The 13,115-nt window shown below is 33.9% G+C and overlaps 1 protein-coding gene across 1 annotated transcript; it reads left to right on the forward strand.

Moving 5' to 3' along the window:
• The first annotated feature begins 360 nt into the window (after positions 1-360).
• LOC132701272 (uncharacterized) lies at positions 361-13,075 on the forward strand. The gene is made up of 7 exons (XM_060669072.1): positions 361-448; positions 1,027-2,434; positions 3,811-4,095; positions 5,382-5,680; positions 6,683-6,996; positions 10,362-10,670; positions 12,917-13,075. Exons 2-7 carry the CDS (start codon positions 1,182-1,184, stop codon positions 13,064-13,066), a joined length of 2,610 nt encoding a protein of 869 aa, XP_060525055.1. The 5' UTR covers positions 361-448; positions 1,027-1,181; the 3' UTR covers positions 13,067-13,075.
• Positions 13,076-13,115: the final 40 nt, after the last annotated feature.

Here is a 13,115-nt window from a genome sequence, read left to right on the forward strand (position 1 = left end):
CAAGGAGAACGCATAACAATTGTGAACATTCAAAAATCTCTGACCGATAGCAAAAATCGGCTTCCACCGCTATGCCCGCGGTCCAACCTGGTTCATCCCGCCTTTAACCGGCGTGGACGAAAAAAAACAGCGTGGCCGCCAAGGGTTACACCTTTAAAACCTTCACAAAAGACTTAAAAACAAACACTACCCTTTTGGAACCGATATCAAAACTTTGTGCGACGATTAGACGATTCTGTTTGGAGCGAGCGGAGCTTAACCGCTCTGTGCAATGCTCACGACAGAACCTGGTAAATTAAGCGTGAAAGAAAGGAGGAAGAAATAAATACCGTGCTAATGTTACTTGTTTTTATTTTACAGAGGTAGGTTAATCGTTATTGTCTTGTCGTGAAAGTGCAGCTGGTCTAAAATTATTAATGAAATTGGATCGATACATAAAGTATTTTGGGTAAGTGAACATTTGTCCTAAAATTTGATTCTTGCGGTAGATGCACGCGATTATGCATAAACGGCACATGTTCAGATTCAGTATATTATAGAAACATGACAAATTGATATGCAAGGGAACGCGCCAGTTAGGGGGTTTCTTGATGTGCCCTATGAATTAAATTTTCCAAAAAGTGTAGTGAAAGTGTTTTCTAACTTGCCTCAATTTTCACTCTTTGCTTTGTCTAGTTGAGTGTTTTCTTGAATAAAATAGAAATTCCTTCTGTTCATGAAGTATTTTATATTCTTTGATGATTTTTTCAGAGTTTACAAAAATAAAGTCTGTGAAAATATTAAGAATCTATTTATTTCTAAGGCAAATTTATATTTAAGTTAATTGTGGTATTGTGGACACAAAAAATATTTAGTATTGTATCTAGTATTGTCGAAGTCAGAGCTATAAATACCATTTAGAGTGCTAATAAAGCAAGTTAAAAGGATATTAAAAATATTTTTTTACTTAATAAAGAATTCAAGATCTATTAAAATAGCTGTTTCTTTGCGAGGATGTTTGTGAAAATAATGTTTTATTCCATTAAGTTGCAGAAACCTCCATGGTAGCACCAGATGACAGACTAAAGGAAGAGACTTGTGTTCTTATGAAAGAGGTTGAGAATCACTTGGCATTACATTTTGCTGCAATCAAATGCTTACAAATGTAATAGCCAACTTTTGAAAGGAAATATTTCAATATAATGGAGATACCAGTTATAATGGATCATGATAGTGGTTATGTTGAAGCCTTGAATCAAGAAGAATATGTAAATAACTTTTCTCTTGCAATACCATCCATCTATTTTAATGAAGATGCCCTGCTTGAAAAACCTGATACTCTCACGGAACAGTTTATTTTACCGAAAGAAATTGACGATAAAGATAATGAAGAGGCCAGGGGATTATTGTTCACCCCAGACAAAATAAATAGTTCTGTGCAGAGTGCTCAATCAGTTTATAGTGGATTAGAAGGAACCGATTCGAGTGTTGAGTCAGATGAAATCCCAGTTGGATCACCCATAATTGCTTATGAGGAGGCTTCGTTTAACCTTAGTCAGCCAGATATGTCATTAGAAGAAACTGCATTAGAAACAGTTATAATTGAATGTTGTACAGAAGATAGGAAAAAGTCTAGCTCTGAAAAAGGCTTTATATTTTTTTCCAAAGAGCAGCAAAATTTTCAGAAACCTTGTTTAGAATTGGGTGCAGAAGAAGGAGTCAATAACTCCTCTTTGTTAAAAAAGAATAATTCTTGCTGCAATGATGCAGCAGATAATGACAAGGATTTAGAGATCATACCAGTATGTGATGATACCACACCCTCAATTAAAAGAAAAAAATCATTTAGCAATCCATATGGCGATGGAAATATTAAAAATGGCCAATTTCTAAGTACCACAATACCCAAAGAGAAAAGGAGATTAACACTAATATTCTCAAAAACAGAGGACAATAGTTTTTCTGTGAAACGTAAACACCCAAGTTTAGGATTGACACCTGAGAAGAAATATGAAAACCCAATAATCTCTGACATGAGTCCTGATATTTTTGGTGATGATCAAATAAAGGATGAAGACAAAAAGTGTTTCAGCAAAAATTTGAGCCAAATCAAAGTATCATCTCCAAATCTTGAAAAGTATATGAACACACTTGATGAAAAACTTATTAAAAGGGTACAGAAAGGCATAAGTGGTGTCCTGCCTCCACCAAGTGTGACTGTTGTTAATATATCAGCTTCAGAAATTTTAAATAAACTTAAGGAAAATAAACAATACTTTTGGAATGAAAATTGTGTTAAAAACACACAGAACACAAGTTCCACAAAAGATTGTTCTCTGGAGACAAATATGGGAAGTATCATAGGTAGATCTCTCTTAACAAATATTGCGAGCATAGAACAAATCCCATTTGATAAATTTCCTGCAGTTTTAGAATATCGGTATCATGGATTGCAGTAAGTACAACTTATTATTTTTTTTGTTTCCCATAGGTGTGTCCTTGTAATCTTTTGTTTTTGGTGACCCAGTGAGATTGTTTTTCATATTGGGATGTGCCATTTGTGACAGGAAAATCAGTTTCATAATCACATTTTTTTATTTTTATCTTTGTTATTATCTAACCTTTTTTGTGATTGTCTTAAATAATTATAATAATAATAATAACCTTTTAGTGTCTAACAGACAGATTCTGTACACTTACAAGACAATGTTTTTGACACGCCAGTTTTGCATAAAACTAAACATATGTAGATATACATAATAACAAGCAAAAGCAGATAAATGAACTATTTAACATGGACATGAGACCGCGCCAGACTAGGAAGAAACAACAAATATTACAGACCCTTCAAGTATTCATTAACACTCTTTTTAATTAAGCCCCAACTGGTGTTCAAAAAATCTACATCAGTTTCGCTTTCAACCACATTGAAAATCCTCGTTGGCTGAGAAGGGGGGCCCTCGTTCCAGTATTATTAGAAAATTAAGTTATTATTAAGAAAATTAAACCTTTTTATTTTAACTTCGTAGTTTATGAAAGAAATAGTGCATAATGGATAGAATACTTGAGAAATAGTCACTTTTGTTTGTGAACTATTGCGTGCTTTGAAAAGTTTCATTTATTTAGTATTTTCCATGTTATTTTTTTCAAACTGCATTTTACTCTTATTACTGCGGAATTGTTTTTATCTCCATACGAGTTTTTTTTTTCAAAAAAATTTAAGAGTAGAAGTTGTTTGCATGAAAGTGTTGCTTGTGTTATACAGGGTATTTTATAAGTATAGTACTTTATTTTCAATAGAACTCCCGTTACATCATTCAGATTACCCTAAATCTAATCCAAATAGTTTTTTAGATATGCTGATTAATTGTAAAAATTTAGAAAGATGTAACAGTATTCTGCACACTATGGATTTAACCAACTGTTATACAATGTTATCTTTTTTTTTATAATTACGCACACCGCTGCTGTGGTCAGAGCCTGTGTTGCCAGAACTATTTATGATTATACTGTGGACTCCACGCTTTTGTAACATATAACATGTACCATGTTACATTTTCCCTGCCCTTTTTTCTTTTCTTGTAGTAATAATTTCAATTACTGAATTCAAAAATATCCTTATTTATTTCAATGTACTTTTGTTTTATTTATTTTTACTATCACTACCATCTAATTCGATTAGAAACGTTGCTGGTGGTTTTTGTTAAATAAATGTGGTATTTGCAGTAAGCAGAATTATTTTCATCTTGGTGACATATTAAGTACTTTTGTATACCATGACATGAATTGATTGATTAATATCCTGTCTTACAATTACCATTACATTTTCAGTCACAACTGCAGCAGTGTGTCCGAAGAGATAGAAGCTCTCTGCGAGAAGTATGCCAAACGTTTCGTGGGCGCGGAAACTCAGTCCAGTTGCACAGTTTTCGAACCTCCTGCCGTAGTAAGTCCATCCAAGCGGAAAATGTTGAAACCCAAGTGGAATGCCAAATCACCAGGGCGAAGATTGAGTCATCTGGCGCGACGACGGATAACGTTTTCCAGCGCAAATTTGCAAGCGGGAGGGTCTTCTTTGGCGGGTCTGAGAGCAAGACAGATTTTGGTGGATGGAAGGTTAGATTTCATATAGTGTGTGTACCAGATAAGGATTTTCAGTGTAGGGATCTCGAAAAGAGAGAGAACAGAAACAGGTATTGTTAAATATCAAAGAATGTTCTTACCGCGGAGATTAATAAACCCAATTTTTTCTTAAGTTATTGGCAGAAGTATGGAAAAAGAAAAAGTTTGTTTACCTAATCGTATTAATAACTTGCACCCTAATATTAAATTAACAATGGCAATAATTCAATTACCTTTCTATATCTAATTTTTATAGTTTCTTCATTTTTTATAAACCTTGATCCTTATATTACTATTCCAAATTTATCTTAGCAACTTTTCACAGAATGATTCATAGATTAACCAGTAAATCCTCAAGTTCCACGGATTCTACAACTGAATTAAATATCAAACAAAAAGCTTTTAAGAACGATTGGTTGCTAAATGTCATAGACAATAAATTAAAGCAAAAACAATACCATAATGGTTTAGAAATGATTTTTCCAATAATCCAAAAATCTAAATGTAATATTTTAACATGTTTTGGAAACTCCAGTGAAAAAGTGTCCGTCTTATTAAGTAAACATAATATAAAAATAGATTTTAAAACAATTCTTTAGGAACATTAATAAAAATAATAAAATTGCAACAAATAGAATCAAAAGTTTTGTTGTAATGATTGACCCAAAATGATTGTGAAGATGTTTTAGTAAACAAATAATTCATTCAGCAATGAGAAGCTTAATTACAACTATTCAATTCATTTAAGAGAATGTAATCATAGTTTCAATCATGATTTTCAAATTTTACATTTTTGAAGTAAAGGGCGCAAAATTAATTTTGCTTGAAGCTTTGAAAATTAATAAATTAAAAAGTTAGATCTAAATATATATAGATAAATTTTGTTATTTAGCTTGAAAAACTTGCAGTGTTAATGATTATATGTATAAGTTCTAGGAAGCATTTTGTTTTCTTTATTATAGATTTAATCTTTCACCATTGTTTGAAAACGTTCAATCATGAGTTTGTATTTGTTCTGTCCATAAAAAGTACATGTCATAGACTTATCCCTATATGACTTATCTTTAAAGATAAATAGATGTCATTTTAGAAAAAGTGCAATTTTTCTAGTATTTGGGATTCAGGGCCTTTTCTGGCCCTTTCAACAATAACAAATTTTGGATCCATAAATTGAGATTTTTTTTTTATTTTATTTTTCTCTAGAACTTTGATGGTTTTCAAGATCCCCATGCATATCTGTACTGCATATAAACTGAATGTCTATTGAAATATGTCTTAAGGAAAATGGAGTTGCTTAATCGTCATAAGAGTCCCCGAAAGACGCCAAAGAAAACCCCAATCAAAAGCCCAAGGGTAAAAACTAGGACACCTTCGAGTTCTGCCAAGAAGAAGTTGGCTCTCCGCTTCCGCAAGGTTACGGGCGAAATCGAAAAGTCAGTGACTAGCTGGTCTTCAGAAAACACGTCCTCCAAACGGGCACTGTTTAAAAGTCCTGATAAAAGCGCCAGGGTTGGTAGTCGGACGATGGGAATCAGTTCCAGCATGGAAAAAACTTCATCTGGTAGGCGTGGTTATTCAGGTAAGTTAATTGCTTCCGGAAATGCCCCAATGTGCGACGTTGCGGCGCAGACCTTCGCTGGGTGCATTAGTATGTCGCAACCTAAAAATCTTTGATAAATATGAACAGCAGGTTATCATTTTTCATCCCTTTCTTTGTTTACATTTTTTATTATCTGGACAAACTAAATTTTTCCTACTCCCGTCTGTAAAATACCTAATTACACACCGATCTAGCTAGCAGGAAGAGTAACTTTACCACTTCAGTTTCGTTTCCCAGGGATCTGAGCTACTTCGGACATTTCTGGGATTTTACCACACGGGTTTGGGAGCAGGTGGATGTTTTGGGAGATATTTCCCACGCCTTGAATTTTGACGCTTATACAATCTGACGGCCATGGCAGTGAATGTATTGGTGTTGTTTTGCGAAACTGTACCTAAAATCTAACAGTCTTAGAAAAAGTATAGTATGCAACACGTTTGGTAAACTTTTTAAGTCACTCGCTCCGCTCGCGCCAATTGAACTCATGACTCAAATGCCGTTTACCATACTTGCTGCATAATATTTCACAATTACAAGCAGAATATTACAAGCCGGCTTTAATAAGGTCTTAATTAAATAATCCTCTTCGTGCCACGGAGCTTAATATCTTTCACCATTTTGTTGCCAAGTGGTAAATTTTATTGGTTTTCCTCGTAGCTTTTATGCTAATTAAATATATTATTCTGCTCATGCCCCTAGATTTCACACACTAACCTGCATGTTGCGCCATTTTCTTTCTAAACAGCAATCTCCACACTTAACTCGTTTTTCCCTAAATATTTCAATGTAATTAGACATATTCTACCAAATCCACATTGACCGCGCATGCTCATGATTCTCGAATTTTTTCTTTTGGCGGCTACAAATGTTTGTGTATTATCAGCATACTCTATATATCTAGTAGCTGTATGGTTGGCACTGTTAGATTAGAGACGAAGAGTTTGACCTCACTGTATTCCAAGAAGGTTTTCCACATTTAAGGTTCATCCGAATTCAATTTCGCCGAAAATGACCGATTGCAACTCAGACGAGCCTTGTTTACATCCCCTCGGAGAGATTCGCCTGCGAAGTCCATGAAGTCGCCTTTAAAGCAAATCTTCAATTGTGGAGACCGGAAACGCAAACGCGGCGATTCCGAGGATGTCCAGCCGTCGAAATTCTCCAGAAGCATGTCGGTAGATCTGAAATCGGCAGTGTCCAATATGAACAAAAGCTTCACTAGAACCCGCAGTGACATGGACATTTTGCTCAATAGGAGTCAGTCGCAAGCCGAACTTAGCGACATTCAAAAAAAGGTATTTTCTTGTAAAGCAGAGAAAATGTTTTTTTGTAGGAATTGGTTCGAGATACAGTGGTTAAATTAGCCAAATAGTAGTATTTTTCATGCTGATTAAGATGGCCAATGCAAAATCGGAAAGCATTTTTTTATGATGAAACACCCTGTATGTCTTTAATTCTAGTGTTTGCTACTCTTCCATACAACACAAATGTTTCTACACAATATTTATCCTTTTTAGTCGAAAATAGAATTTGCATTCTACCAATATTTGAGCATAAAAGTATTAGTGCATTTATAACTTTTATCTAATTTTTTAAGTTCATTGTCCCTTTCCAAATATGTTTCACAACACCACACGAGATTCTTTTATATCTATTAGTTTATTTTATTTTATTGAAACATTTTAATTTTTTAATTTCTTTTAAATTTTCGCTGATAAAATACCTTTAGTTAAGGGTATACCATCCAAATGGAAAGAAAGCATTTTGATTCTGATTTTCAGAAAAGGGAAAAAATTGATCAAGAAAATTATCGAGGTATCAGCTTGATGAGTGTGGTTCTGCAACGATTTACCAGTTTTCCTATCCTATTATATCTGCGGTGCGTCCCTGTGGTTTATAGTCGGTGCGCTGCATTTAGACCTTTTGATCCATTATGCCCTGTATTCTCGTACAGTGCCTCATAGAGAGTGTGGATAGTTTCTCCAAAATTTTAGCAAAAAGAGTAACGTTAACCGGTATTTGTGAAGTACAACAAGGGGTTAAAAGCAACAGGTAATAGAGTAATAAGACTTACTAATAACTTTTTAGACGTTAATTTAAATTAAATTTGTTTGAGTCTGTCTGTGGAATATTAAAATCTCCTTTTATATTGTGTCTGTGAATTTCATATCCTTGTACAAGAGAGTTTTTATTTTTTATTATATTGATAATGGTAAAATATATAAACATACAATATAAGCTCTGAAAAAGTCAACAGGATGATTGGCTAAACTTAACAAGTTCGAATCAGCCAAAACCGACGCAGGAGGAATCCAGTAGTTTTGTGAAAAGTATACAGTATGAGGAATTATGTGTCAGAATATGCTGACGACTAACAGGAAATTATAGAGCTTCAGTATTCCCAGTATCTGCGACCCGACTTTCGCATAAAAACGTTATATATGTGAACAATGTATTTTGTAGAGAATTCTCCTTGTAACGGCTTAATCTAAAGCTCGTCGCTCTGTTTGTAAAACAATAAAAAGTGTTTTTAAAAAACGAGAGCCTTCGTTTTAAAACCATAACTGAGGGTATTATTTTTAGTTTTAACATATTTTTTGAATACTATCATTGCTAGGTATTTTAGTTATACATCTAATCTTTTTTTTTTGAGCAACAAAAACAGAACAGGACTTGCTTGAATTGCCCCAGTATAAAATCCAAAATACAGTAACTTAAGAGTATATTTTCTGATACAGTGTCACGAATATTCTTAATTAAAACACTTTCAACATGGACGTGCCCCGTTAGTTATTGATTCAAAAAGACACCAAGAAACTTGGTTCCAGAAGTATTCAGAATTATCTTATGTTCAGCTTTAATTAAAACAATGTAATTTAATATTGAAGAGACTCCAATTAATCATGAATTTTATAGTATTATTACCCAGAAGCAAAAGAGAGCGTGCAGACCAGAGTTTCCAAATTTAGACATCAAAATACTTAACAGTTGGTGAAAGGCAAGAACACTGAAGGGTGCAATGGGGTTCCTTAAACCCCATCGTCGACAGCTAACATTAAAGCAAAGTGTGGCGCACGTGTCAAATCGAAGAATAATCCCATTACTATTTGATGATTATTCAGAGAACTAACTGTATCTTGGAGAACCATAGACAATGCATTTTCCGTAGATAGTCCCGACCGAAAGCCGTTTTCACAATTAGAAAAAAAAAACATATTTTTGAAGAAAAATTTGTCAAATTATCATGTAACATTATAGTGTCTTTCTTGGTCTACGGATTAACTGTGAATTCCATTCTTAAGAACTCTGTGGGTGGATGTCAAAATAAAAATGAAAAAACTTCACATTTTGTTTGTTTGTATATTAATTGTCTGGTCTAATTGCAGAATGAATATATAATATGAAAAATGAATGAAATATGAATATATAATATGAAAAAGCCCAGACCCAAATTTAGACTTGACTAGGCAATCCTATAATAGACACTGAACATGTTCAACTCTTGGCTAGTGCAGAAAATGACACCAAAGTTTCTGGCTGCTGACTCTATGCTCTTGATGTGCATTTTAAAGTTTATAACTCTATGTACATACAAACCAAGCATCTCGCTGTCCATCTGTCCACTATCAAAACAGCGGACATAAGAATTTGAATTTAGTTTTCTATAAAATCTAATCTTATGATATTTTTGAATACTAAGCAGAAGACCATTCTTCACTCACCATAAAAGCATACTTATGTCATTCTATAGAACTTTTCAATCAGCTGGTGTACTTATTAGAGCTTACCATGAGAGACACCACTGGTAACGGTAATTTTAAAGTTCTTGAGGACATTATGCCTGACAATTAATGAACGCTCTGATAAGTATGACTTGATAAATCAAATCAGCTTATCATTTGGTCAAAGACCTTTGCCGGTAGTATTGACCTGTACTTTGTTATTTAGGTAATTTCGGATATCCTAAAAATAGCAGGCGAAATCGGTAACTGTTTTGTACCAAAAAAAGGTAACATAGAGATGGGCCTATATAATTAGGTACAGGACAAAGCTTGGCAGTTTTCCAGAGTTTTCCGTGATGATAAATGAGGGAATATTGTCAGGCTGTGAATTCGTTTTAGATTATAATTTTTTTAAACATTTGTAGGATAGTGTTTTCTTCTATGCTATGATGAATGATTATGCTCCTAGAACTTATCAAATCCGTCAACACTGTATTGAGGCGACTCCTTAAGACAATAGGAATTCTAGGCTTTCCCTTCTCATCCTGTACAAACTCTCAAACAATCCTGGGTACACCTCTTTATCGAATCCTGCACCGAATGTACATAATTAGAAGCTGTGCCAATTTTATGCTTAATGGACTTTCTAATTCCACAAGAGAAACATGTGAAGCAATCTATTTCCCTTCTATTTAATCGCGTATATCGTTAATAATAAAAGGGATAGCTGAACTTTCAATGATTAGTGAAAACGGTTATACATTGGTCAAAAATTGAGTACAGTTGACTATAAAAGACATTGACAACACTGCGTACGTCGTGATATGTAATTTGTTCTCGAATGTTCGCAGCAGTATGAGCAATTGGTGAAATAATGGTTAAAAATTGTTATAAAACTTCATATGATATATTAATATGACATATTTACTTTTTTTCAGAAGTTACAGTGGGCCGTGTACGAGGCACTTCGGACGCAGAACATCGTTCCAGGTCACGCGCAGTTTAAAATATTTGCCTCGATACTGGCCCGGGTGACTCGACGGTTTTTCAGCACCTATGCCAATGGAGCCAGCAATATTGCGGGTACGAGCGAAAAAATGTTGAGAATAGCAAAGCATCATGTGTTCGCCGTTGTGAAGGGGAAATCTTTGGACGAAATTGTGGCAGAGCACTTGAAAAATAGGGCCCGGTTGCAGAAACCACAAGGGTATATTGGATTGGAGGAGTTTAACAATTTGAGAAACCAGGTTGGTTAAAATCGTGTTCCTCAGTTCTGCATAAACGCTAAATTCTTATTTGTTCTGATTTGCACTTATTTATACTGACGAAGAAAAAAGATGTATGTAATTACATTTTAAAAAATCGCCAGTTAAAAAAAAAGTAGCGGAGAAATTCTTTTCAAAGTGATTCACCATAGTGTGAAAATTTCAAAAATATATATTTAGTAGCGATATTGTTCCCATTTTTAAATGTCTGTCAACAGCATGCATTTTATGTCAGGCCTCCTTGTAAGGTATAAAAATTTGGTGTTTGATAAGTATATCAACCAGATGCAAATTAGCTCCAATTTTCCATATGAACGTTTATGTTTAGCACTATCAATGCAAATATGCAGAACTGGGGTGTCAGTTATCGTAGACTTTTGCGTCACACATCTCAAGCATCCTGTCCCAGTTGTGAGACTACATGCTTAAATTGTTTTAAAATGCGGATTTGTGAAAACTTTTTCCCTTGTTTATTCAACCAACAACACTGAAGTTGCTTTGAGATTATTTGGGCAAATACCTACTAATAGGTAGGTAGGTTAGACTTTTTTTTATTTTCACAGAAAGCGATCGATTTTGTGCCTAAAAAACAATTTAAAAAAATTGAGGACAAAATATTCATATTTACGTCCACCGTAAACATTTAAAAATCAAGGGTCAGCGCGAGGCTAGGCCGTGTGACGTCAGTAGCCAGACAACAGACGACTGGCTGACCGGCTGGCTTTACAATACAGATTTTAATGTTGCAGTTATCGGTATTGGGTTTAGAGTATATTGCTTAAGCGGGTAAGGATTTATCCTGTCAACTTTATCGAAATTAAAAATGCCAAACAGAAAGTGGTGTTTTGTTCCAAACTATACAAATACGTCCAGTACAACACAAAAAAAATCTATGAGTGTTCTACAACCACCTATACAAAACTGGTTTGACGGAGCTCGGTTGAGCGTAAAACGGGCAAGGCAGAAAAATATTGCGGTATATTTGGAGCTAGTGCCGGTTTCTGTGGACTCCAAAAAAAAATAGATTACGAGATATAAATTTACGTCACTGATTGTTCTCCTAGAACTTCTCTCATTGAAAACATCATATAGTTCACAATTTCGATTTTTAGAAGTATCAGCAAGTTATACTAAACAAAGGGCCAAAAATCAAACTTGTTATTGTGTACTTGCCTAATAATTTTAATTGGTAATCCTCGAACAAATCACAATTAATTGTGATGAAAAGTAACTAGGTCCTAATATGAAATACTCGTAACGGTAAGTATGATATCTTTGTACATTTCTGTTAGCTTACATTTGAAATAATACCCTGTATATTCATTTTCTTTAAAACATTGAAAGTAAAGCTACCTTCGCATGAAGGCGAAATTCGCTTATTTTTGACATTTTCGGAATAAGAGAGACATTCTTAAGTTTCATTGCCTCATCGCTTAACCAATGCAAGAGGGAACTTGATTCGGCAAAAAAATATATTTTGTAGATTGTACAAGCATACAAAACGCACTTTCGAGTATGCTCGAGCGTTATTTTTCTTTGCTGTTACTGCGTGCAAAACAAAAATATTCAATGCAGAAAAAAACAGATAATAGCTTTCATAATTGTTACCACCGGCGTATGTACCATGTTTTAATACCATAAACTTCTAATGAACTAAAATAAAGCAGAATTAAGTTTTATCCATTAGTGCTAAACAAAAAAAATGTAGAACAGCTTTATATGTACATATTATCTACTTAACTAACGTCATTGCTTACGTTTGACGCTACTGCTCTGAGGTTCTTTTAAATTTGCGTTATTTGCCAAAAACTCGTACACCATTTCTACATTGACATGGGGTAAATTTCACGAACCAGCCCTTGATACCTTAAAGCATTGTATTGACAAATATCGATCTATTGATGGAATAATTGTGCTAGACTAAATTTTTTTTGTTAATGTAAGAATATCCGTAGGAAATCATATATGAATATGATTATGTTATATTGTTTTATTCACTTCTTTCTCAATTAAATCCATAAATAAACTTATACATCATTTTATACATTATTTTTAAATATTGATTACTATTATAACTGATAAACTCAACAGATACTTTGAACATTTTTTTTGCATTTTCATATAAATTATTCATTAAAATTTCAAAATGAAACAAAAATCCAAAAAGTTAAGCATCTCATTTCAATACTTGCAAGGGAACTTCAAGCGACCTATTATTTATTTTACAGACTAACTTCACAACCAAGGAACAACGAGTGTTGCAAGATAGAGCCAACACTATAGAGAGCTGGGAAAAAAGAAAGATGGAGCAACTCGCAAAACCTGAAAGCAAACTGGAACGGATCCGTAAAGTTATTAACTTTGGAGATGATAGATAGTTTCCCTGCTATGGTGTTGTTGAAATACTATTTAATAAAATTTAAGGTT

This window comes from Cylas formicarius, unplaced genomic scaffold (genome assembly GCF_029955315.1).
Source record: "Cylas formicarius isolate icCylForm1 unplaced genomic scaffold, icCylForm1.1 PGA_scaffold_10__41_contigs__length_53128322, whole genome shotgun sequence".
NCBI classification, from domain to species: domain Eukaryota; kingdom Metazoa; phylum Arthropoda; class Insecta; order Coleoptera; family Brentidae; genus Cylas; species Cylas formicarius.